The sequence below is a fragment of the Python bivittatus genome, unplaced genomic scaffold (assembly GCF_059951505.1).
Source record: "Python bivittatus isolate LINGU-HERP-01145 unplaced genomic scaffold, Pbiv_v1 ctg000020_np1212, whole genome shotgun sequence".
Classification (NCBI taxonomy): Eukaryota; Metazoa; Chordata; class Lepidosauria; order Squamata; family Pythonidae; genus Python; species Python bivittatus.
This window is the reverse complement of record NW_028277030.1, coordinates 62,563,112-62,589,925: the sequence shown is the minus strand read 5'-3', so window position 1 is coordinate 62,589,925 and position 26,814 is coordinate 62,563,112. Positions and strand designations below refer to the sequence as shown.

Here is a 26,814-nt window from a genome sequence, read left to right as displayed (position 1 = left end):
TATGGTGTTAGTTGCTGAAAGTCAAGTTTAATAAATTATAAATTATTATTATTATTTGAATTTTGAAGCTATAACCCTAACCATCTGGGAGCACCAGATTGGGAAAAGCTGCCTTACTAAATGAAAAAGCTTCATTCAACTATCAGCATTGCTGTGAATCAATTGCAATCTATTACCTAATCTGTTCAGGAGTACCTCCTGATGTCGCATTAGTGATGGCCCATGCTGCTTCCTTTATAGTACGAAATTCAGCTTTCTGAAGAATTTCAATCAATACTGGAAATATATTTGCATCTATAACAGCCTAAGAAAAATATATAATATAATCATTCTGAAGTTAAGTCAACAGACTAACCAAGTACTGAATTTACTCTCATGAGAATTTACTCTCATCTATTTTATAGATACTCATTTAATGGACTCTGGATGTGTCAGGAAAAAAAATTGGACTCGACTCCCAAATAACTAAAATATTATTTCAAAACTGCCTGGACAACGAACATAATTGACATCAATTTATATCATCTATGTAGTAACATATGCAAATGATTGATGCAAATGATATAAATTAATGCAATTAAATTATGTAAATAAAATTAAATATAACTATAAATAAATAACAATAAAACAAATTTTTAAAAAACTAAAAAATAAAAAGAAATCAAAATTAAAAAGAAATTTGCAGTAATTATACAAGTAATGGACAAATCAATTTAATGGATATTTAAATTTATGAATATGAGGTTTATTGTAACTGAACAATACATTTTCAATGATATTGTGGGAAAAGTGTCATTTTTAATTGAAAAGAAGAAAATCATATTAGATACTTTATTGAAATATGTAATATACAGTATGCTAGGCAAAGAATCAAGGCTTTGCTTACGCTTCTAAGGGCAATATCAAATTTAGTATGTTCTTTATATGATCTCTGATCACACACAGGATATCAGCAGCTGTTTTAAAGATATTAGCAGAGTTTAGGTTACCAGTGGATACTTTACTCTGTATGAAAAGTCACATCCAAGATTTTGTCTGATGTCTAATTTGAACAATGGACAATGGACTTTAAAACAAAGATGGTCCCTCAGCTGGATTAACAAGAACCAACTCTTGTTACATACATATCAGTGAAAAACAAAGTAGACAAGTAATATACTGTAGATATGCTACACACATCATGGTCACCTCCAGAGGAAGCTGCTCATCCCATCCCAGCTATCCAGCATTATTCATTGTACGCTGGATAGATTAAACAAAAATACACGAGATCAGGGAACAGAATAACAAGAAAAAAATATTAAGGGTAAAAAGAATAATTATACGTAATAAGGACAACCAAACACATTACCTGAATTTGTGCTCTGTTTCCTGCAGTGATGTTAGATACTGTCCAGCATGCTTCTTTTCGAATAGATTCCTTGGGACTACTCAGCAAATGTAAGAGACAGGGTAATGCAGAGCAATTTAGAATTACCTAAAATAATTTGAAAGATGAAAAGTTCTGCCTAAACAATGTAAAATAAAACACATTCCATATAGCTGAAATAACACATTATTCACATGTTGAATTACTGTTTCAGTGAACAGTATATGTACAGAAAAAAGGTACAATGTTATGCTTTCTGAAAAATCTGTTCCAGATCCCAATAAAAACTAAATGTGAAGGTGCACAGATGCAACACAAAAGAAGACAGAAAAGATACATAATAAACTACTATTAAATTGCTATCTATATTAAAAAGCTGGACCTATCAAACTGTATGTGAAATGAAAATAATTCCAGTCAGTCCTGCAATGCAAAGGGACTGTTGCACACCACTACAAGTCAACAACTCCTATGGTCACTTTTATGCTTCACAGTTTGCAAGACCATTACTGCTTTGAGACTACAGTTTCCCTATCTTGGTACGATACTTATGTCAAGATAAAGATCTATTCTGCATTCTAAAAGGTTCCCTTATATCCAGATCGATAACAGTCACAAGGAAGCTTCCTTTGAATGATCACCAGATCAGCTTATTAAAACATACACCTTTCTGAAAGTCCACTGTAATATTATGCTATTTAACAAGAGAAATTCAACATTCAGAGGAGTTAAGTAAGGGTATGTTTTGGTAATATTTAATTATTACACCAAGTCCATGGTCTCGCATTTTAAAAAATGCAAATTATTCACTCCCTAAAACTGACTTCTGTGCAAGCACTCAGTATTACTATATGTAGACAATGTTGTTACCTTTTCAGAAGTTTTGCTCTAGCTACTGAAAGGAGCATTTACTGTCACTAAATTACTCTAAAACTAACATACTAGTTTTTGCTAAGAAAGCCACGTGCTTTACAGACATAGTGAAGTGTTGGAAAAAGTTAAATGTTTCTAGCTTCTTAGTATTATCGTTCCATTTCACCATCATGCAATAAACATTTGATTTATGTGATATAAAATGCCCAAAGGCGGCAACTGCAATTCAATCCTTTTTTTCAGCAGAGATGCCCAATTTATACCTGTATCAAATATTTAGCCAAATGTGGTGCTTACCTACTATATAGAGCACATTTGGATCTATATGGAATCAGTTAAAAGTTTTTAAGGTCCCTCTTCCAAGTCCCTTGCTCTATCTCAATTGTTTAATTGCCACATTGGGATGGGACTAAACACCACTGAATCCGGTCAATGGTTAAGAATGTTTGACCTCTGGCTATTTTAATCCACATGATTCAGCATCCTGATTTAGAAAATAAATTCTCTCATTTTGGAAGGACATGCAAGAAATGAAATTGCTTCAGTATGGCTTCTCTTTTCTTTAAGCACAATGACTTATAACTGTGCTAAATTGAAGCTTAAGCAGAGGATCCTTGAGACAGATAGCCAATCTGATCTGAGTGGGATTACAAGATCAGTCTATAAAGAAACAGAGTCATAGTAAGAGACCAGTTAGGCACTTCAACTAACTTCACTGTGCCAAACTATCATAAGATTATGCCATTAGCACATTTTAACACACACCATTTGGCAATCTCCCAAGGAAGATACATAAAAGGACAATATTCAGAAAGGCTATGTCCATGTGGATCTGGGCAACTGAAGCAATAGCCCAGATTCAACTCTATTGCCAATATAAGGTTACTCATTTACAGTATACATGTAGTCCTCATTTAGTGACCACAACTGGGACTGGCAACTCAGTTGCTAAGTGGAAAACCACATGACAGTGACTGTGCTTATGATTTTATTTCAGCTTTCCTTTGCTTTACAGCATTAGAAGGATATAAACAGCAGGGTGAGCCCAAATAGTGGTGAAGGTTTCCAGAACTCAACTCAGGAAGCTGGGTAAAAAGGCAAACCTTATAGCCTATTTTGCTACTCCCCTGCCCTTTGGAATGCTCATAAGCTGGGGGAGTAGGGGAAAAGAGCTAGGATAATTAGTAAGAAGGGAATTAATGTTTGTATTTACATTCATTGGAGATGAAAGGATTACAAGACAGTAAGCAGGTACACAATGAGGAATGCACATTGAAAGGAATGTGCTAGTGCTCGCTGTTTGCCTAGCATACTCCCAGCTCTGAGCTGCTTAGGAGGCAAACAAAAGTTGAAGGCATGAAACTGATTAAAGTCTTGTCAATTACAAGCAACAGCTGTGAGCCAGCTAATTAAGGTCACAAAGCTGAGCTTGTTAACTTGCTGTTAGTATTTTAGGGACCTGTTGAGCTGTGAAGAGAAGCAGCTTAGGAAGAAATAGCTTGTTTAGGCAATCTCCCCACTCTGCAAAGAGGGAGAAAAGAAAGTAAACTGGGTCAGGCATAGGACATGCACTAACTAACTGTAATGGCAAACGTGACTGAGAGAGAGATGCTGCAAAGGTCATAAATGCAGGCATTGGTTGCAAAATTACTTTTTCATCACTGTCATAACTTTGAACAGTCGCTGCCTGAGGCAGTCATCATTATTTCTCTAACAAATGTCCAAGTCCGTCTGATATACAGTGGGGCAAAAAAGTATTTAGTCAGCCACCAATTGTGCAAGTTCTCCCACTTAAAAAGATGAGAGAGGCCTGTAATTTTCATCATAGGTATACCTCAACTATGAGAGACAAAATGGGGGAAAAAATCCAGAACATCACATTGTCTGATTTTTAAAGAATTTATTTGCAAATCATGGTGGAAAATAAGTATTTGGTCAATATCAAAAGTTCATCTCAATACTTTGTTATATATCCTTTGTTGGCAATGACAGAGGTCAAACCTTTTCTGTAAGTCTTCACAAGGTTTTCACACACTGTTGCTGGTATTTTGGCCCATTGCTCCATGCAGATCTCCTCTAGAGCAGTGATGTTTCGGGGCTGTCGCTGGGCAACACGGACTTTCAACTCCCTCCAAAGGTTTTCCATGGGGTTGAGATCTGGAGACTGGCTAGGCCACTCCAGGACCTTGAAATGCTTCTTACGAAGCCACTCCTTCGTTGTCCGGGCGGTGTGTTTGGGATCATTGTCATGCTGAAAGACCCAGCCACGTTTCATCTTCAGTGCCCTTGCTGATGGAAGGAGGTGTTCACTCAAAATCTCACAATACATGGCCCCATTCATTCTTTCCTTTACACGGATCAGTCGTCCTGGTCCCTTTGCAGAAAAACAGCCCCAAAGCATGATGTTTCCACCCCCATGCTTCACAGTAGGTATGGTGGTCTTTGGATACAACTCAGCATTCTCTCTCTCCTCCAAACATGACAAGTTGAGTTTAGACCAAAACGTTCTACTTTGGTTTCATCTGACCATATGACATTCTCCCAATCCTCTTCTGGATCATCCAAATGCTCTCTAGCAAACTTCAGACAGGCCCAGACATGTACTGGCTTAAGCAGGGGGACACGTCTGGCACTGCAGGATTTGAGTCCCTGGCAGAGTAGTGTGTTACTGATGGTAGCCTTTGTTACTTTGGTCCCAGCTCTCTGCAGGTCATTCACTAGGTCCCTCCGTGTGGTTCTGGGATTTTTGCTCACGATTCTTGTGATCATTTTGACCCCACGGGGTGAGATCTTGCGTGGAGCCCCAGATCAAGAGAGATTATCAGTGGTCTTGTATGTCTTCCATTGTCTAATTATTGCTCCCACAGTTGATTTCTTCACACCAAGCTGCTTGCCTATTGCAGATTCAGTCTTCCCAGCCTGGTGCAGGTCTACAATTTTGTTTCTAGTGTCCTTCAACAGCTCTTTGGTCTTGGCCATAGTGGAGTTTGGAGTGTGACTGTTTGAGGTTGTGGACAGGTGTCTTTTATACTGATAACTAGGTCAAACAGGTGCCATTACTACAGGTAACGAGTGGAGGACAGAGGAGCCTCTTAAAGAAGTAGTTACAGGTCTGTGAGAGCCAGACATCTTACTTGTTTGTAGGTGACCAAATACGTATTTTCCACCATGATTTGCAAATAAATTCTTTAAAAATCAGACAATGTGATTTTCTGGATTTTTTCCCCCATTTTGTCTCTCATAGTTGAGGTATACCTATGATGAAAATTACAGGCCTCTCTCATCTTTTTAAGTGGGAGAACCTGCACAATTGGTGGCTGACTAAATACTTTTTTGCCCCACTGTATTTAACGTTTCATCTTTTATTTCACCAACATGACCAAATTACCTGAAAAATTGCCAAGTTTCTAGCTAAATTTAGTTTGCATCAATACAATTCAGCATACCTTTCCATATTTTGCAAACCATTCTTGCTTCCACCATGTTCATGCACTGCTTCATACACTGCTTTCTGTTCTTTAAACAACCCTCCTCCCTCTTTCTGAGGACCTCATCAATCCCATCCAATCATGATGTTCTTAGTCTTGTCCTTCATCCCAATCCATTCATTCTTCCTCCACATATTCAATCCTCATCCATTCTCTCTATATGACCAAACCATCTCAACATACTTCTTTCAAATTGGTCTTCATTATCAGTTCATTAGCTCTCCTTTAGTTTCAGAGTCAGCAAAGCAGGAAAGTGTTACTTCACTGTAAACATCTCTGCTATTTGAAAGAAGAGTGCCTTTCGATCATTTCAGAACAGTGCTTTTAGACAGAAAAATACTGCTTTTCCACAATATACAAGCCTGGATAACACAAATACTGAAGTCAAAGTAGAAAGTAGCTCCAAGTGGGAGGAGAATGGACTTATCCATATAGTCCTGCTCCTTCCAACCTCCATATAGTCAGGCAGAGGTATTTGTATTTGCCTGAGTCTGTGCGAACCATTAGAACAATCCAAGAGCCTGTTTAATTGAGGTTCCAGACTGCATGGGGAGCTGCATTCACTTCCAAGTGAACATGAGCACTGCTTCCTTTCAGACCTCGTATGCAGACAGACAGAGACTGGAGAGGAGAGGGAGCTAGACTCCATGCACTCTGAACTTTCTTTGCATTCAGGCAAATGCCTGAGTGAGCCTGTGATAGCCCCTATATCTGATAAGATTCTGCTGTGGCATTTCAAAGGGCAGAAAGATCAGTGAAATGAGTTTAAAAAAATCAATTTACCTGTGTTTGAATATCATCGCCAGTCACAATATTTCCCACTGCTCTTAATGCAGGAGACACAACTTTGTAGTCATTGTGCCTAAAACAAAAGAATTGTTAAAATGTTTTAAAGACAGAAAAACATCTGCATTCTTCCTGATATAATCAATCTTTTTACCTGTTCATATAGGTTTGGGAATACTACTACTAATACATTCTTTCATATAGCTTATCAAAGAACTCCATCACATACTATCTCAGGGCAGAACAAAAGCCCAGCATCATCATATTGAAGAGGCAGGACTGAGGTGAGCCAACAGGCTGTCTGAAGAAGTTCTTACATTTGAACTAGCTGCAGAGGAAGGAAACATATTCCTTTAAAGGGGGATATTTCTCCTCCTTGGAGTTCTCTGCAACAACTGAACACATTGTGGAAATCTTAGTTTTGCCAATTAGAAAGGGCATTGCCCATTGCTTCCAAAATACCTCGTTCTAGGACTTCAGGTGAGCTAGACATCCCTGCCAAAGCAGGGTGGAATTTACAGTGGAGATCAGCAGCTGGATGCTGGATCCTGGCTGGCAAAATCCCTCTGAGAAAGGAGAGATCGTGAGATAGCCCACACACACTCCAGACAGCTGCTCCTCATGAGTAGATCGCAGAAATCGAGGTTTGGCGGTCAGCTTATGAGTTGAGTAGCTGGGAGTCAAGGGATGACATCTAAGTTCACAGTCATAACTCAGCCTTTTAAGGACAAAAAGCTCGACGTAACCTCATTTCTTAATCAGCTTTGGAACTAATTTTTAGCACTTTGGAAATATTAAAATCCTTCGGAACGGCAAGTTTTTATTGCATTTACTGGGTGAGTCTCCTTCTCTTAGAGAAAGAAGTTTTAAATATGATTTTGAGGACTTGGAAAAAAAAATTTTTTTTGAATAAACAGCAAAAGGGTGTTTAGAATGTTGATTTTGGAAAGTGAAAAACAGACTATGGGTCCAGATGGATTTGAAATAAAAAATTGAAATTCACTATAAAGATCCTTCCTGTGGGAAATTGTGGTTGTTTGGGTTCTTTAGGGAAAAAATGATAGGATGGGACTTTAATGGTTGGACACTAGAGGGAACTAGAAAAAAATAATTATAATTAAAGGAGAAGAATACTTTAATTTGACTTGTTAACAAAGCATGGAGCAAAATACTTTAACAGTGGATGTTTTGAAGGATATTTTTGTACAATGGACTCAGAAATTAATTTTAAGAATGTTTGATACCATAGATAGATGGTGTGTTAATGTTGTCACAGAAGAAGAACAAGCTATACTGGATAAGAGTGAAACTGATTTGAATGTGGATTTAAATATGACAAGTTACAAGAATGATATGGAAAAAGATTATACACTGGACATACAAATGAAACTGGTTGATGTCTTAATACTTAAAGGGGACAAACAAGCATCAAGCCAGAAGAGTGATTTGGATAACCTTTTCTTATTGAATTTACAAAAGAGATCTATTAAAGTTTTGAACAATTCCCTGAGAAGGGACAAAAAGAAAAAAAAATCAAGTTCTAAAACATTATTTGAAGGGATTAAAAACCAAGATTGTTAAAAGTACAGAGAAGAAATATAGAATTGGCTTATTTGATCAAGATATGCAGTTATTTCTGGTATCCCTTAATGGACTTTTGCTGATAAGGAATGAACGATGAGGCTTTTGGATTTTGTTTATAGTTAAGAGATGAGATATGGGATGAAGAGAGTTTTTGTTGTATTTTAAGAGATGGTGATAAGTAACTAAAATTGTTTATACTTGTTGTGATGAAGGGGGAAGTTACTTCTTTACATACTTTCTTTCTTACTTTTTATTCTTTTTTTTCCTATACTTTCATTTTTTTCTTTTTATTCTTATATTTTTGTAGTTTGTATTAGTTTTTATTTTTTCTAATTGTAATCTTTAAAAATCATCACAAAACAAACAAACAAAACACCTCATTCTAGCTGACAGCTACAAATATATCTGTTTATACCCACTGCCTGCAAATTGCTATGGCAGTCCTACAGATCAGCACATATTAATAAACAAACATCTGGAGGCTGATGTATATTAACCAGTAGAGCCGCGCAGTGTTTGGATTTGAAGAAAAGGGTGCTTCAGAGCATAAATGAGTGCACATGCAGCATCTACCAGCATCTCTTTTTCCCAGGAGTTGTAGCTGCAAAGAAAAAAAAAGGCTCAGTTCCTTTAAGAATTCCTGAGAGGTGTCATGTGAGCCACACTGATTGATTAGGGCTGTGCAACACTTTGAAAATGATTCAGAAGAACCGCTTCATATCCTGCACCAACAAAGCATCTCTCTGTCATTCCTTTGAGCAGCACCATTTTTTTCAGGCTTCTACGTGAGCTTGAAAAAAAAAGAAGCCATGGCATTCAGACTCACATTCATTTTAATTACAAGAATTGACTCCTTAAAACAGTGGTATGGAAGCTGAAGAAAAGCTGGGCTGCTTTAATTAAATGCAGAGAAATGCTGTGCCCACACTATATATAAAGCACTCCTTCTGAAATGAAATGTGGACTATTTTTTTAGCTTTTTTTCAAAATTGTGTGTGCGCATGTACCTTTTTTCCTTTCTTTTGTTTTTGCTTTTTTCGTTTGTATATTTTATTTAGCCAATAAAAGAGATGTAAAAAAACCCCAAAATTTCAATAGATTTTTAGATTACGTTTTTTTCAACAAGTAATGTTTTAGAAATGAGCATTTATGTTATTGGAGATGCAGTGAAATTAATGATTTAAATATATTGTTTCATTTTGGAAAGAAATTATTAACTCAACTTTGAGATTTAATTTTTATTTATTTATTTAATTTATGCAATTTATATAGCTGCCCATCTCAATCCAAGTGACTCTGGGTGGCAAACAATTTCAATAATTAAAACCATTAAAATGATTACAAATTATACATACATACAATTAATATTTTCAGATGTTTATATTCTTTTGAAGTTTATCTCTATCATATGGGAGTGGACATCTGGAAAAAGAAAATGGATTTTTTGTATGTTACTTATAGCTAAAAGATGTACTGTTCAGCACTGGAAAGACAAATATACGATTCCAACTATTCAGTGGTCTGCAGAACTGATAGATTAGCTATGGAAGACTAATTATGGCTATTTATTGAAATGTTTACTGTAGAACTTTATACACATATGCATGTGAATATATATGCCCTGTATATTTTTTTGTTTTTTAGCTTTTTTCTTCTTTTATAATTTTGTGTATTTTTTCTTTTTCTTTGTTTTTTGTATTTAGTTAATTTTTAAAAAGAGAGAAAAAAGGAGGGGGGGACAGAACCTGCAGATTATTCTTTTAAGTAAAGGGCTAACTCCACTCAATTGCTAAGAAAAATTCAATAAGGAATGTGATCAATGCCTTCAGAATGCTACTGAATGCTCCAGTTGCATGGAAAAGGAAAAAAATTGAAATCGAAGGAAATGGAATATCTATAAATAATGTCTGCCTGCTTGGAATAATTCAAATGATCACTCTGTATGGCACTATATACTAATAGTGATATGTTCTTTATATAGTCAAAAGAGTACCATCTGCACACTAGAAAAAGAAATCAACAGTAAATAGAACTCTAAAAGAAAACCAGGGAAATCACCCTGAATAGTTCAATAAGGACTAATCATTTCCATTGGCACAAATTCTTACTATGTTAAGGGGAGAAAATGGAAAAATACTGTTGCATGTGTGTCTGCCTGTGTGTGACAGAGACAGTGTATGTGTGTTTGGGGCAGGGGAATAACAGAATGGAATAAGTTATCGCTACCTGCCTAGACCTTTAAACTGGAACACTCTGTATTGCAACATTTGGTTGCAGACTCCTTGTGTCTATATACTACTTAATACAGGCACAAATTAAACTGATAGATAAAAGTAAGCTGAACTAGATACTTGTGCCTATCTTGAATTTGCTTGAATTCCTGCTGTTTCGAAGAAGAGAATAAAGGGAGGAAAGACAATAACTACCACTGCCAGCTTGGTTGTAGAGCTGATACAGTATGGGGAAACTACATCTGACATGCTGATTTAATTTAACACCTTCTCCTATCTTTTGCAGCACTCTCCTGGTGTAGTAATTATCTGATTTAGAGAGACTTACATCAGAAGTTCTACTAATCTTCTGCAGACCCCAGAATCAATAACCGCTTGTATTTTATCATTCGGTCCATCTGAAAGGTAAGAGAGGGCCCAGCAAGCATCTGCTAATACATCCGAGTCACTGCTAAACAACAGTCTTGATAGAACACCTAAGCAAGGACGAACCTTAAGAGTTTAGAAAGAGAGAGTTATAATTGAAATTCAGTTTTTACTGCAAGCGTTCTTCCAAAGATGGAAACCAACATCTATTAAGTGAACAAAGCAATTATAATTTTAAAAATATTCCTATAACTGTGTCTCTTTGCAGGATGATGCATGAGCCAAATCTACAAGACACTTTATTTCACAACGACCATATCAATGTCAACTAGAATATCCTTAAACTAAGTGGGCAGCTGACTATATGCAAAGAGGGAGTGAAAGTGGAATTGAACTACAACAAAAATCAAACAAACCTTAATGGTTTTTTTATCTGTAACAAACCCTGCATAATTCCTTTAAAATCTGTTAACATTAATTGGAATAGATCCATAAAGAAAAGATTACCAATTCAAAATAGCAGTTTAACAAAATTCAGATACCTGACTAGATGCACCAAAAGCAGGATAAAATGGAATGCTTAGATCAAATTAAATCCAACATCTAGTAGGATTTATATGGTATTGGCTTATGGACTTATTTTCTGCCTTTTTAAAGAAAATCAATAGGAAGGGACTGGATTAGGTACTAGCCACCTCTTTAAGTTACAAGTTATTGTAGCAGAGTACACAAATAAATAAGACTATTGTTGTAACTCTCCTCTACTGCAATGCTTAGCAAGTCCTTGTAAGTGGGTTTTACATTTTCCTAAACTGTTGTCCTTCAAATGTATTAGACTTCAGCTCTCCAAAATTCTCAGCCCGCATGGCTAGCAAACTAGGAATTCCAAAGTCAAAGTCCACTACTTTTGAAGAGTTCCAGCTTGGAGTAGGCTGGATTAAGATGTTGCTGATTTGACTGAAATATTTTCTCTCTAACCTTGAACCTAAAGTTAATTTTTTTTAAATGACAGCTTTTCTGTGATAGGTAGATCTGCGTGGTATGTGTAGAGCAGACTACAGCCTACTGACTACACCTTGAGAAAATAAAAGCTATGAATAAGCTTTTCCAGGTACAGGAAGCCCAAAGGAGCCCTTAGCTAGGCAATGACAAAATGGTGTCCATTAGGCTAAAGGAAGAAGAAATTCTTAGGGACGTAAAAATATTTTGAACACCCTTTATGTCATAGAGAAGTATAATGCCCTCAGCTAAATACAGACTAATTGAAAGAGGCATCTCTAAAATAAGACAATAGGACTGAACAGGTACTACTAACCCTGGAACTGATAGCAGGGTAGCAGTCTCCAAGAAATTAAAGGAATATCGGACAGCTCAGGGATAGATGTTCCATGTGAGATTAATTGATAGTGAGGGAAACTTGGTCCATGAAGCAACATACCTACATACATACATAGTGTTTATGGGCAGTCTGAAATAGGAGAGTGAGCCCATTGGAAGATTTGGCTCTTTCATTTGAAGTTACAGGAATCTTCTTGTTGTTTATTACAGATCAGTGTCATGTTCCATTTCCAACATGGGTGTGAAACAAGTCAACCCAGTAAGGATTTCAAACACATTTCAAACTTGATTCCCTAAAAGATGAATCAGTAAGTTGAAAGCCTTATGGTACTTAATATTACCCCTTAATTGTAACTCTTTAAAAACTTATGAGCATATTCTACTCTGTTTCAAAAAGGTCATTACAATGTGCCCTATAGTTACATTTTCTTAGTTACAATGGAACTGAGCTGGCTTGTGTGTGTGTGTGTGTGTGTGTGTGTGTGAGAGAGAGAGAGAGAGAATGAGAGAATGAGAGAGAGAATGAGAGAGTGAGAGAGAGAGAGAGAGAGAGAGAGAGAGAATATACATGCTGAATCTGTATTTTCCTGAGCTGAGACCAATGTGAAATAACTTCAGCTGGGACTCAACCAAAAAATATTATAGTTAGCTTCCTTGGTATATCCTAAACATATTTTCCCAGAAATAAGCTCTTCTAATTTCAACAGAATTTATTCTCATGTAAATATGTGTAGAATTGATATGATATAGATCGTACCAATGGCTAAGATCTAGAAGCCTACATTCAAGTAATACCAAGGGGATTCTACCAAGGACAAGAAGTTATATTCACCACATTTTACTTTAAATAAATATCCAGAATGAAGTGAACATTTGTTTTGTAGAAAGTATTTAGGCAAATAGTTGTATGTCAAATATAGTTATTTATCCATTAAATTTGGATTTTGATGATTTTTATTTATTTTAAAAAATTACTCCACGCTTTCAGGATATTTCAAGTAAAGCATAGCTCACTAAATTACTTTTTGGTTGAACTGACTTTTGTGTTATGCATTTACAGCAGATGTCGTGTAGAATCATTACTGCTTTGCTCTGCTACAGCCAAATGCCAATTTAATTTTGGTGGTTTTCTACTCTGAAAGAGAACATCATCAGGACAGCTAACATAACTATATTCAGTTCCGCTCTATGACAAAAAGAAATCTTCACCTGAAAATAAATATTTGAGACTTTGAAAAAGTTTACTTTATACAAGAACATACATTGGAACAACACAATGCATGCTTTTTATTATTATAGCATCTTTACAGAATGAAACATAGACCCTACCTTGCTAAAATCTGGAGGTGGATTTTTGCCTCTGCAGAGGTTTGAAAGAGCCCAGACTGCATTTCTGGTAGTGGTGAGCCTGTTAGAATGTGTTAGGAGTCTGCCAAGACCAAAAGATAATAATGATGATAATAATAATTTGAAAGGTTATTTTTGTCATGTATATGAAAATGACTTAACTTTAATTAATACATCTGTATTCAATCGTTTCCATGTTATAATGGAATAGCATTTCAGAAGCAGAACAGATTCCTCTTTCATCCTGATCCCTGTGCAGTCAAACTCGTTCACTTGGGACCTTATCAGAGCAGATCTGGGGAATGCATGGAGGAGAATGGAAGAGGAGGAGAAAGAGGAGTAGCTCTGCTTTGTGAGTATAATATTGGATATAATCCACAGAAATGTTTAACTTTCTGAAAAAGATAATATATTAAAATAAAAATGTTTTTATAATTTTTATAAAAATTAGAATAAAAAACTTTTATTCTAATAACAACTGTTGTTTAAAATAACAAAATTCTAGCACCAAGAAGTTTTGTGTCAGCATGCTAACTTCAAAAGTATATAATTTAAATTTCAAACCCATACATGTCTCCTCAGAAGTTCCACTGAGTCCAATGGTGCTTACTTCCAAAGAAAGGAGTAGATGATTGCAGTCTCATTAATAATTTTGAGGGCTAGGCAGTGCTTTGGAAATAGTACAATCTGTCTGCAATTCTGTAAAGCAGTTATGCCTTTTCCTAAGATCATGTGCCTGCCAGATGATTCTGGGAAATGAGTTAGATGTTTAAAAGAGTTGCAGGTAAGTGCTATATTTCCAATACTGCCCACTCCAAAACACCTTTTTGGACTCTGAAGCACTGCACAGTCCTAATCATTACCAACCTACTGTTTATAAGTTAGCAATTAAGCCTGTATGCTTTAATTATTTAGCTATGCGTACCATTCTACTAACTGCAGAGATGATCTGTACTTACTGTAAGAGTGGGGGAAGTATTCCACAGCTTAACACATAATCTCTACATTCTGCATTGTCTCCAGCGATATTACCAAGAGCCCACACTGCCTTAGAAACAAAGATATAAATTAATATTCATAAACCTTTCTAAAAAGCCTTTTAAAAACTCATCTGTAATTCTTATACTTTACAGTTTATACATAACAAAATTACCATATATTTTGAAGTATATAAACTTTATACAAAATAATAAATGTTATCACATAAATGGCTGACATTAATATGAAACAACTGAAACTACCACCATGAGAATTTACATTTGCAGCATCAAAACATCTTGTGTTGCTAACTGCTAGAACCCCTGCAAAAGATAATGGTTATTTGGGCCAGCATAGTAATTCAGCAATCACTGAAAGAATCAGCGTGCCAATGCTCATTGGTGTCAGGCATAGCTGCAAGTTGTTACAGATATGGAAATCTTGTAAGAGTAAACCAGTCTATTTTATTCATGGAGGGGCAGAGACCAAAAAACATTGTTCAATACAAAGCAACCAGTATAAAAGCCCTGTTCTTAATAGAAATTAAGCATAACTGGATTTTGTTCAGGGTGAGTGACTTCTGTGTGATCCAACCCCCATTGTCCTTCAGGAAGATCATAAAAATCTGGCCTTTCCAGCAGGCTCTGGGCCGTGGGGTTTTGTAAATCCATTAATATGTTATGGTTATTTTAATATCTGTATCCCTTAGATGGTTGATATTTTTCTTTTATTGTTATATTGCAGTTTTAACTTGTTCTGTATACCACTTTGAGTCATTTGATGATTAAGTGGACTTACAAATCCAATAAAACAATCTAATAAATAAGTGACAGCAATTTCTATACTGCAGAATGTAGCTACTTTTCTAGAAATTTAAAATACTGATCATTAAGTATGGAATGCACTGTTTGGCTATTGGGGCCAACCTGAGTACTCTATAATTAGAGGGGAGATTAGCTCCAACTTTCATGAATGATAATGGGACAATTCAAAAGTACATGTGCAACTGATTTAATTTCAGTATCTGAGTGCATCCATAAATGCTCCTGGTAGGGAATATACTTGAAATTCCCCATCAACATCACATTCAGGCGCACCAATGTAAGCAACTTTCTGTAGGAGAGCACAAGAATGTGATAAAAGTATTTGGGGATGGTAAGGGACAAATACATAATCTCAGTCTAGCAGAGGTATGTGGTATCAGCTCTATCAAGATCTCTGCTTGACTTCATACCAGGCTTCTTCTAGACCCAGCATAGGTATTGATTGGTGGATAAACCCACAGTGAACCTGATCACACATAATTTTTTTCCACATTAAAGTGCAGCTATCAGTACAAACTAGGCCAAGGTCTTACTCTGTGCATTTGTTTGAACAAGTACTTTAACTAGCAAAGCCTCAAAAGAGATACATCCAAGCTCTAACTACAGGAGTGCATTTGTGACTGAGGAGGTAACTCCAAACACAGAACTCTGAAATTCAGATTGAACTGCTTCTAGTAAGCAATATCTTTGTATACAGAACACTGCAAGTCATAGAACAGAAAGCTTGGTAGTTTGGCTTTAAATAATGGGATTGCTGCAGACAGTTATCCCCTTATGGCTTGAATAATCTGGTTATTGTGTTAGAAGTTTCTTGGTCCTGCAATTTAAGATTTGAAGATTGAAATTTCCAGGAAAAATGGTAGATACTTGAAAGCCTTCACCTACTCTATTTGGATATTATTCTTTCAGATATGAAGGTGACTAATGGGATGCTTAGTAAATGCAACCAAGTGTGTTATTTATTTATTTATATAGCTGCTCATCTCACAGCACAAGTTCACTCTCGTCCATGAGCTTATTTAGCCAGAAGTATTTTATTTCTTCATGAGAAGTGATGGTATTTCATTAGACTAAGTACACAGAGTCACTGATGTTAAAAAACTATACTGAAATAATACTGCATATCAAAATCCAAGACTACTGCTACATCTGTAAATTTCTAATCACACAAGCCTAACAATATTTATATGAGTCAGTGATTTCTGTAAGTTTTGATCCCAAGTAAGCCAGCATGGGGCTGCAGCCTGCACATCTGAAAAAAAATACAATGCACAAAAAATGTAACCAAATTCTATATACTTTTTTAAATATGCAAGGTACTGCATTTGTGTATGATACTAAAGCAGTGTTATGTGAATGTTCAACATTATATGTTCAACATTATGTGTATGAGTTTCGAACTTATAAAGATCCCACTCTGTATCAGAACTTTCAGCACGCTGCAAATAGGAGGTTGAAAGTTTTGGCTTCCAGTTTAAGCTAGCCACAATAATATCTCCAAACTGTAATAGGCTGTGATTAATTCAAACTCTTACTTCAGAGAAGGGGAAAATGGTTTAGATCACCAAGCAGCAGCCACCTTGCATCCTGGTCAGCTGGATGCCATCAGACAACAAAGTTATAGGGAAGGACAGGCTTGGGGATGGCCACCGCCAAAGCCTTCATATGATGAATATAGACATTGTCTTGTCTACAAGCTGCCCAGAGTCATTGAGAGTCAGGCGGCATATTCCCCAACTGGGTTAGGAAAACAGTTTATACTCAAAGCATAGTTTATAAACCTAAATGCATTCAACCCCTGGTTCTAGCTTCCTGTGAATCATAATAAATTGACAACTGAAGCAAAATCTTCTTGTGCCATCTGAAGACAAGAGTGGGGAGCACACAAATATAGGATACATGTATTTAACGTTAATCATAGTTTAGGATTATATCCAGATTAAATTGTGTTTTTATTCAAATATGCATATTTTTTCCTTCCCAAAATTCTCTGAAGCCCACAACTGAATCTGAATAATAAAAAAATCACAAGAAGTTACCTGTTCCTGGACATCTTCATGTTCAGAATTTAACAGTTTAATAAAAATTGGGACTGCTCCAGTCTCAATTACTACTTTGGTATGCAGGAAGGTTCCAGATGCTATATTTGTAAGAGCCCATGCTGCTTCAAACTAGAAGATAAAAATATCATTATGCAAGCAGAATACTCTGGAATCAATTCTGTATGCTTATTTTCTATACGGCTTTTTTCCTCTCATACCAGAATATAGTGTACAACTGCATTATGTAATCCTTTTAGTGAAATAATGGTTTGGTATTTGTATTGAATAAAAACCTTAAGCATATCACTTTGCCTCAACTTAATCTCATAAGAGTTTAATAATATGAATGTAGCCTTGGAGAATGGTAAAATATTCTCATACTTTAACAACATTTAAGTAATTTCAACAAATGGGAAGACCTTACACGTGAAGCTATGGGAGAAGCAATTGAAAACAATGGCAGCAGTCAAACAAACAAAAGTCCTAACCCAGTGTTGCCTCAAATTTATCTACCCCTTATATTGTTCAGTATCTTAACAAAATTATGTGCTTGTGGCAATAACATGCTCACTATGGAACCCAAATATTTATTTATTTATTTATTATTAAATTTATATTCCAATTGCATTCCCACTACAAGAAGACATAATATGAATTAATATCCATTTAACTTTTGGAACTGTTAAAATATTTCTTAACAGGTGATGGGGAGAGAGAAAGAAAGAGAGGAGCAAAACCTCCCCTCATATCCCAAAGGTAAGATACAACATTTTAATTCCCTGTCTTTCCCCCCAAACTTAGCTCACATTATTTCATAAACTCACTTGAAGGGTGCAATTATCATTTTTTTCTAGAAATTTGACAAATCTCTCCACAACTCCTGGTTTTTGAATAACTTCATCAATTGGAGGATTAGGTTCTGAAATCAAAGATCAAGTAATCAGATAAAAAGAAAAGTTACATACAAGTTCAGTACAATGGAAAACATTTAAGAAGCAAATATAGAGAGAGCTGAATAGCAGAGCTCCCTTGGTGCACTTGCTGGAATGTTGCAGCTGAATAAGGAAATTAAAGTCCCCATTTTAAACTATGCAAGCTGATTGCTCTTAGGGAAGGCGCTTTGTCTCTAAATCTAACCTAACTTACTGATGCATGGTGACATTAAAATGCTGTGAGAAACTCTCTGAAATAATATAGAAAACAAATTTAAATCATCTGTCTTTTGTTTAAATAACAGGGAATAACCTAAGCATTCAGTCACACAGTTGACTAATAAATAAATCAAAAGATGATTACTTAGCATTTGCATACAAATTTTGATGGTTAAATATGTAAGAGTCCAACTAGTTCAGAACACAGATTCATCTAGCCCAGCATCCTGCTTCACAGTAGTCAGCTTGATGCTTCTGAGAAACCCATAAGGAATTGCTCTTGTGTTGCTCCCTGCCAACTTTAATATTCAGTAACATACTACCTATGAACGGGGAGATTTCATTTGCGTATGATGGTAATAGCCATGGAAGCATAGCTTCTTATCCCTTCTTTGAGCCGATGTCACTGCCATCTGTTGCACTGGTGAACCACACAAATCAGTTATTATTGTATGAAGAATTACAAACTGAGGGTACAGGCAGGATAGGAGAAAGCCTCAGGATGACATCTGCAGGGCTTGCCATACAAACCCCAAGAACTGGCAGGGACCAACAGAAGTTTAGAGGGTACACCATCAAAACTATGCTTGAATAACTAGAACAACAGCTGAAAGGAAGAAAGCAATCAAAACAAGTTTCCCTTTAGCCAAGTACCAACTTACGCAAAAGCTTTAGAAGTGAAAAGAGCTGCGCTACATTTGATTATATTTATAAATAAGAGAGGACATGAAGGCTAATGTGTGAAAGGAGACATAAACTTATCTTAATCTTTGAGGCCAAACTCTTTACAGAGACTAGAGCACTTGTGTCTTCAAGCACTTACGATCAGACAATGACAGCCCTTTTCAGCCTTTAAGTTATTGTAAGGCTTAATAGTTGGGGGTTGAATCCAAAATAAAACCGTTCTAGTGCACTGCAGAGATGTGTGAACTGGTGGGAAGAAGCAAACTTTTTTTTTTTTTTAGCTATGCTGTTTCCATCTCCATAGTTTCCTCACTAGTAAACATAATATTAATGTAGCATATCATGCACATACCAGATGAAGGAAGCTTGTCTGCTGATATATGAATTATTTCTATCAAACAGTTATTTAGTTAGCTTCCTTCCAAATTAGATTTGCTGATAGCTCATTTTATTAAAAAATCATTTGTAAATACTTGGTACATATAACATGAACCAATCATATTTATCTTGTTTAAAAAATGTAACTAAAAACCAAAATTAAACTGAACAATCCTTAAACTCAAAAAGAAAAAAAAAGAGATAGAAACCAGAAAAAACAAAAAGGAACAAAACTCCAAACAAAATAAAACAAAAATCTACCTGATATATTAAACTAATCAATAGTCACTGGTTTACTAACACCAAATAATATTATATCAAATACAAGACAAAATATCTGCCAAAGTAGTACATATTGCTTCATCTTTTGATTAGTGGGGAATATTGCCTTTTCCAGGAGGGATAAGTTACACATTTCCAAAAGCCATTCTTTAATCACTTTTATCTTCAATTTTAACCTCTATCCCACAAAAAACAATTAACTTCAATTTGAGTTACATTAGCAGCCTTACAACATCAGCTAAACTAGTGGGGCAGCAGAGAACAGCGGAACACATACAGTGTACAAAGTTGCTCTCGTGTTCCATCTGAGATTCTTTTTGCTGTTTTTAATTGGACATTTGATATTAAATTATACCTGTACCAATACAATCACTTGAGATGAAAAAACAAATACTTTAACAACATGTATTGTAAAAAAAGTATTTTTCAATTTAATGCAAATATTGACATTGAAATTTATTAAATGTTAAAAAGAAAATTATGTTTTGTAATTGCTTACCTTTAGAAAGCAATTTTCTGAACTTCTGGGTTGCTGCAAGTTGTTGATTAGGATCATCTGAGAAAACCATTTGCACCATGTCACATGTAATCACATCTTCCTAAAAAAGGAAAATCATGATAATTTCCTAAAGTTTAGCTAGATTTGTAAATGTACTTTAAGGCATGTGGTAGATTGCCTACCTCAGGAATTGGTACAGTAGAGCTCACATCAGGATCCTGGATTGGACTTTCTTGCATTGACTCTTCACTTGCCAGCAGAGAAACATTTCTACGTTTAAATAACTGAAAAGAAATGTAAGAAAAACACGTTGTGTTGGGGATTATTTGGGGAGGAGGAGAAGATACTATATAAATCACACACAGATTTTTTTCTATTACTTTCTTACTTTTTGATCAAGTCCATTTTCTCTTGAAACAAGAAAACCGAATCAACAATGAATTACTTAGCTGTAATGCTCCTTTGGGAATCCTTCTATAAACAGGATGCTTAATGCAAATTTAGAAATATATCCTAATTTAGGAATATATACTAGTTGCATTTTAACCCAGTGTGATGGTATTTTCAGCCAATATTACGGAAGCAAAGGGAAAAACAAATAAGTAAAATGGAAATTATCTGTGAAAGAAAAAAGGAAAGCTTTGTGATAAAAAAATATATAGTACTTTTCTTTAGTCAGTAACAATGAATAAAGGTCAGTTTATTTTGTCAAAAGTATATCATAAAAAATTGCTCCTACAGAAATTAGAGTATTCCAAAATATGTTAAGCACTGTCCATTATTTGCAGAATCCTCTAAGTGTTAGTCTCAAATACTTTTGGATGCAATGCTAAAATGTTCCTTAAAATAATAGAATACTTTTGTGCAAAAAATAAAACCCAATTTTACACATATTGTTTACTATAAATTCAGTCTAAATACAAGCAGAGTAATATCTAAATACATCTCATAGCATCTTTTTCATTTCCCATCCTCATTTCCTTCTATATTGTATCTTTTAAGCCTGAGGGCATTTTTAGAACCTTTCAGGCTAAAACGTGAGATATAAGCATTTATAAGAAAGAAATAAAATTATTCTGTGTCAGCAAAACAAATGGACTGCCCCCCCCCCAAAAAGTTATGACAGCACATCTCTAAAGACAAGGATAAATTTAACCTCCCCCGCGCCATCATCCAAAAGGGCCATTACTACCAACTCAACTGCCCTGTGAGAAGAATTTTAGAAATTCGCTTTCAATAACATTTATTGCATTTTATTTACAATAGTCTATATTGCTTGTAAGCTGCTTTGGGAGGAACCTGACCCTAACTGAGTAACTGACTGAATGAATAAAGTTCATTTTTAATAAAGTAAATAAGTACTTCAATAAAGTACAATGAATATAGTTACCTAAGTATCAGATTTGGACCACAAATCATTTCCCCAATATGAGCAATTTAATGAGCTTTACAACAGTCATGGTCCAGCTATGATTTAAGTGAGGCTTACTTTCATTTTTAAAGACTTACTTGTTCCTCCCTTTTTTGTTTCCGAAGCTGAATGCCTTCCTCTTCTCTTCGTCTCCGCATTTCTTGGGGATTGAGGGCATTGTTTTTATAACTTTTCATCCTGTAATTATCTTTTTCTGGACTTGCCATGGTATCTGTAATAAAGAACAAAAGGATTTATATCAAATTTTAAATTGATGACATTTTCTGCAGAAACAGAATAATAACTATTGTTATCGATAATGATGAAAAGAAAATAATAGATGTTGTGAATGTTGAAAAATGGCAAAAATACAGTGTAAAATGGGGTAACTAAAGAGATGTTAATATATGGATATAATTTGCTAATGGAATGACTATATGTGAAGACTGCATCTGTGCCTGAAGACTGGAAGAATGCAGTTACTGTTCCACTATACAAAGGGAAAAGTTGCAAGAGTGAATACAAAACTAGAAAAGAAATAGTTTGCAAAGTGTGCCTGGGAGGTTGTTTGGCAAAGTTCCAACTGAAAGGGTATGAAAGGTAACAACAAGCCAAATTTGGGAAATGCAGTGAAATATTACATTGATAAGGGGGCATGCAGGCCAATTATTCTTCAGGAGGTCACTGAGATATGTAGGAATGTAAGAGATATTTTGCTGATTTAGAGAAAAAATATGATAAAATGATGGAACATTTTGTGCAAATATGGAGTCAAAAGTTAGTTCCTGAATATGGTTAGTATTGTATGATGGGAGCAAAGCAAAATAAATGGAATATTCAATAAATGGATCAACCATTGTGTGATGTAAAGCTTAGTGAAAAACTAAAAAGAAAAAAAAATACAGAGAGAGGGAAAACAAAAAGAGGGTCAAATCTTAAAGGAAGAATATGGACAGCCTGGAATTATAAACCTGGTGTCACAAAAGCAAAAGCTCAGATTGAAGTGAGATTAATAGTAGTATATTTAATTTACAAGAAGGCTGTTTCTAATTGAATGCTAAGAATAAGGGTAACAGCAGTTCAACATTGGAACCTGTTACAAGAAAGGTGATAGGCTCCCTCCACTGAATGTGCTCCAATAGAAATTAGACAATCATCTGTGACGCTTTCATTTGGACTCTTCCGCCAAACAGGAAGTTGGACACAGAGGCCTAAATGACCCCTTCTAAGTACAGCGGTACCTCGGTTCACGAACTTAATTCGTTCCGCGACTCTGGTCGCGAACCGAATTGGTCGTGAACCAAATCAAATTTTCCCATAAGGTTCAATGTAAATACAGTTAATCTGTTCTGATCCCTCCGAATTTAGTCGCCAACCGATTTTTGATCGCATCCCGAATCAAATTTCCCCATAAGGTTCAATGTAATTACGGTTAATCCGTTCTGAACCATATTATTTTTTTTTAAAACCGCAAAAATATGACACAAAGTACAGCACGAAGAGAGAGAAAGCTAACCTTGCTCGACGCGACTTCTGGCATGGAGGACAGGAAGGCGGGTGGGGAGGCGGATGGGAGGGGAGAGTCCCCCTCCCTACAGGAAGCCGCGACCATGTGTCACGGGAGGGAAAATGGCCGCGGATCCTGTTCATAACCCGATCCGGCGTTCGCGAACGGAGGCAAATTTTGCGAACGGAGCTGTTCGTGAACCAAATTGTTCGTGAACAGAAGTGTTCGTGACCCGAGGTACCACTGCATATCATTCAAACATCCAAATAAGCAACCTCTTCCCTTTCATACAGGAATTTTACTTGTTGCCAGAGACAGCTTTGCAAAATCTCTTACTACCCTTTTCTAAGGGCAGAAATTATACTCTTAGACACTGTTTGCTGCTTTTACTAATCTGCTACATAGAGCACTATCTATCTTACTTCTCATAATTTGCCCATATTGACTTCTATGTGAGGCAGAAAATATAACTTGCCCCTATTGTACTTACTTGTACAGACTAGATACTTCAAACAAGGTTTTAATTATTACTCATTAATTTATCTCCCGAAGAATTGATGCCTTTGAACTGTGGTGCTGGAGAAGACTCTTAAGAGTCCCCTGGACTGCTAGGAAGTCAAACCAGTCAATCTTAAAGGAAATCAATCCTGACTGCTCATTGGAAGGATTGATAATGAAGCTCAAGCTCAGATACTTTGGTCACCTAATGCGAAGAGAGGACTCTTTGGAGAAGACCCTGATGCTGGGAAAGATTGAAGGCAAAAGGAGAAGAGGACGGCAGAGGATGAGATGGTTAGATAGCATCACTGAAGCAATGAACATGAAACTGAGCAAACTCAGGGAGGCAGTGAAGGACAGGAAGGCCTGGTGCAATATGGTTCATGGGGGTCATGAAGAGTCGGACTTAACGACTGAACAACAACAATTTATCTCCCAATATACTAAGTATTTCCTCAGTTTTCACTGCTGTTATCCTTTGTTTGAATGGCACTTTCCATTTGTGTTTGTCCTCATGACAAACAATGCCACAACAGGAGAACTGGGATCCTTTCTTAATCATCATCTTCACAATCATACTCTAAATACTTATATGTCTACTGACATATTCTATTATGTGGAATTGATTAAAAAAATTAACAATTCAAATACTATTTATATTACAGTTTTATACAAGTCTACACCTGAGAAAGAAGCTTTTTAATGGGCCTTCTCCCAGGTAAGTGGGTATAAAATTTTATGTCAAATATATAACATAAACATGTATAGGCATAACAAACTACTTCATTTGTTTAGTTCCGTTCTGCACAAACATACCATGTAATGAGTGCCATTAAGTTAAGTGGGTCTTAATTCTAAATAAATTACTGAATTAACCCCATTTTCTGGGTTTGTATATAAAATCCTTAAAATGCATGGGTGACTGAAGAAAAAACTATTATTTTTAGAACACCAATTAATTGTGTTTCCATTGCAAAGTCCAAAAAGCACCTTTTGATATTTAAAATAATAATATAAGCAGCATGATAGGAACTAACAGCTACACATCAAAACCAAACTGTTTATAGCAGCACAAAATACAGAACCAAATTAACTGATGCACAGAACCTCCAATGGGTGAATGATCAGCAGTTCAGAAGCATTACAAAGACAAAGTGTACATTCCTAAGTATCAGATTCTACAATTTTGGTCCCTTCCTGAGAACCAGCTATACTTCATATGGAGAGGGCACAGTCAGCAAAACTCCAAGAAAGAATTAACAATTGTCTGAAATTCATTTTTATATCATATGCATAGGAAAATCTGGAAAATCCTAGAGAGACATAGAACATATTTTGTGTTCTGTAAATGGGCAGCTGATCTAATCATAAAGAGAAAATGTTTGCATCTTTTCAGATACAGAACTGAATTCAAAACTTCAGAGGCTCATCATCAAGCATACAATTACAGTGGCCAATACAACCCTACCAACAAGAGGCTTTATGCAGAATTGAGATATCCGTAATATGATAATGTAATCATGTTAATACCCTGTTATGAGGCATGCTGGGTGTGTTTTTCTGGCAATTCAAACAACTTTTCCCACTACAATGAAGCATACAAGCCCTTCTCTCCTAACTGGTCTTCCCTTGTCTAAACTAAAATGACAGAGTTTGGCACTGCTCCCTGAAAGTGTCTGGGGTATCATTAACCAAAGCCAGGACAGGTAGGCATTAGACACTCTGCCCTGTGTCTATGAATGCCAAATATAGAAGTTTGAATTTGGGGCACTTCAAAGAAGGGTGTCCAAGCTAGCTCGCCACCTGCTACAGGATTCTTTCCCGGGGAAACAAAGAGTTTAGTGCTTAACTACTATTCCCAGCATCCCCTGGCTTTGGCTATGCTTCCTAGGGATGCTGGGAATTGCAGTTCAGCAGTATCAGGAGCGGCATCAGCTGCCTAAGAGAGCGGGGGCAGATGCTCACCATTTTTGGCATACCTGGCCTTACATTGTAATCCCTGATTACATGCATGAGGAACTGCTGTTGAGTTAACGATTGTTTCCAGATTTTTTTTTTAATTTCCACTATCAGAAAGCAGTGTTCAAACAGCTGTCCCTACTCGGGTTCGCTCGGACATGGATCCGACGAATTTCCAATCCGGATTACCCCTAAGTAAGCATGCACGATTCCAGATATCCCTTGCCAATTCTACCGGGCACGAAGGCGCCAAGTCGAAGAGAGGGTGGGTGCCGCCGGTCCGGAGTCGGGAGGAGACAGAAGGAAAATATGCAAAGAAAAGAAGAATAATTCTCCTCTCCCCAACTGCACCGGGTGGTTGTTTATTTCAGGAGCAGCTTCTCGAGTGCCGGAGAAAAGCGAAAGAGAGTCGCAAATCCCTCCCTCTCCCGAATGGGCTTAATTCGATTTTACTGGTCAGGTCTCCCAACTAGACTCTATGAAGAAACGCCACAGTGTATCCCTGCATCCGTCCATCCTTCACCTCACGTCCCTAAACACCCACGTACCATCGGAGGGCGACCCCAGCTGCCACCAGAGCCACTGGCTCTCCCTCGCGGAGAAATCGGGTTCGCAATTGAAGATGGCGGCCCAAAACCCACTGAACGCTAAACTGGGCCCCGCCTCTCTTCCCAGCGTCCCCTTCGCGCGCCGAAGAGAAGGAGCCGCGAATCGGGCGAACAGCGCCGCGGTCTTCGAAAGCTCAGACGAGTTTGATCCATAGAGACAGACGGGGGTAGAAGGATGCTCATTGACCTGCGGGACAAGTTGGCTTGAAAGTTTATGTGCAAATATTTTAGCCGCTCCCTGCAAAGAGAACGTACATTCAGGACGCATCGTCCAAATGCAGACGTCGGTATTGGCTCTTTCAGCGAACAGGCTTTAACTTTAAAGCTGGCAAGGAATTCAGACAGGGTGGTTTCAGGCTAAGCTTTTATTGGGCAGCCGCCCATCTGCTTCATTCACACAATGAAAGTCTTCTCTTTGGAACCCTCCTTTTTTGCTCCTCGGAACGTTTTTCTTTTCCTTTCCGCTAAAAACAAATATGTTGGTTGATTGATCATGTGCCATCGAGTCGTTTTCGACTCCTAGCGACCGCATAGATGGATTTTCTCCATGGCGATCTGTCCCTAGCCTGGTCTTTCAGGTCTCCAAAAGGTGCACTCATCGCCACTGTAAC

At 36.6% G+C, this 26,814-nt stretch overlaps 1 protein-coding gene across 1 annotated transcript in view; it reads right to left on the bottom strand.

The window, feature by feature from the left end:
- Positions 1-26,271, bottom strand: part of KPNA5 (karyopherin subunit alpha 5) — a 31,541-nt gene extending 5,270 nt beyond the window's left edge. The window contains exons 1-12 of the mRNA XM_015890210.3: positions 26,144-26,271; positions 21,730-21,863; positions 20,403-20,504; positions 20,221-20,320; positions 18,051-18,145; positions 17,224-17,355; positions 14,342-14,430; positions 13,365-13,464; positions 10,660-10,823; positions 6,514-6,592; positions 1,352-1,477; positions 177-304 (exon numbers count right to left, since the gene is read on the bottom strand). Of these exons, the coding sequence (XP_015745696.1) occupies positions 177-304; positions 1,352-1,477; positions 6,514-6,592; positions 10,660-10,823; positions 13,365-13,464; positions 14,342-14,430; positions 17,224-17,355; positions 18,051-18,145; positions 20,221-20,320; positions 20,403-20,504; positions 21,730-21,858 (1,244 nt within the window). The 5' untranslated portion in view covers positions 21,859-21,863; positions 26,144-26,271. The remainder of the gene's footprint in view (positions 1-176; positions 305-1,351; positions 1,478-6,513; positions 6,593-10,659; positions 10,824-13,364; positions 13,465-14,341; positions 14,431-17,223; positions 17,356-18,050; positions 18,146-20,220; positions 20,321-20,402; positions 20,505-21,729; positions 21,864-26,143) is intronic.
- Positions 26,272-26,814: the final 543 nt, after the last annotated feature.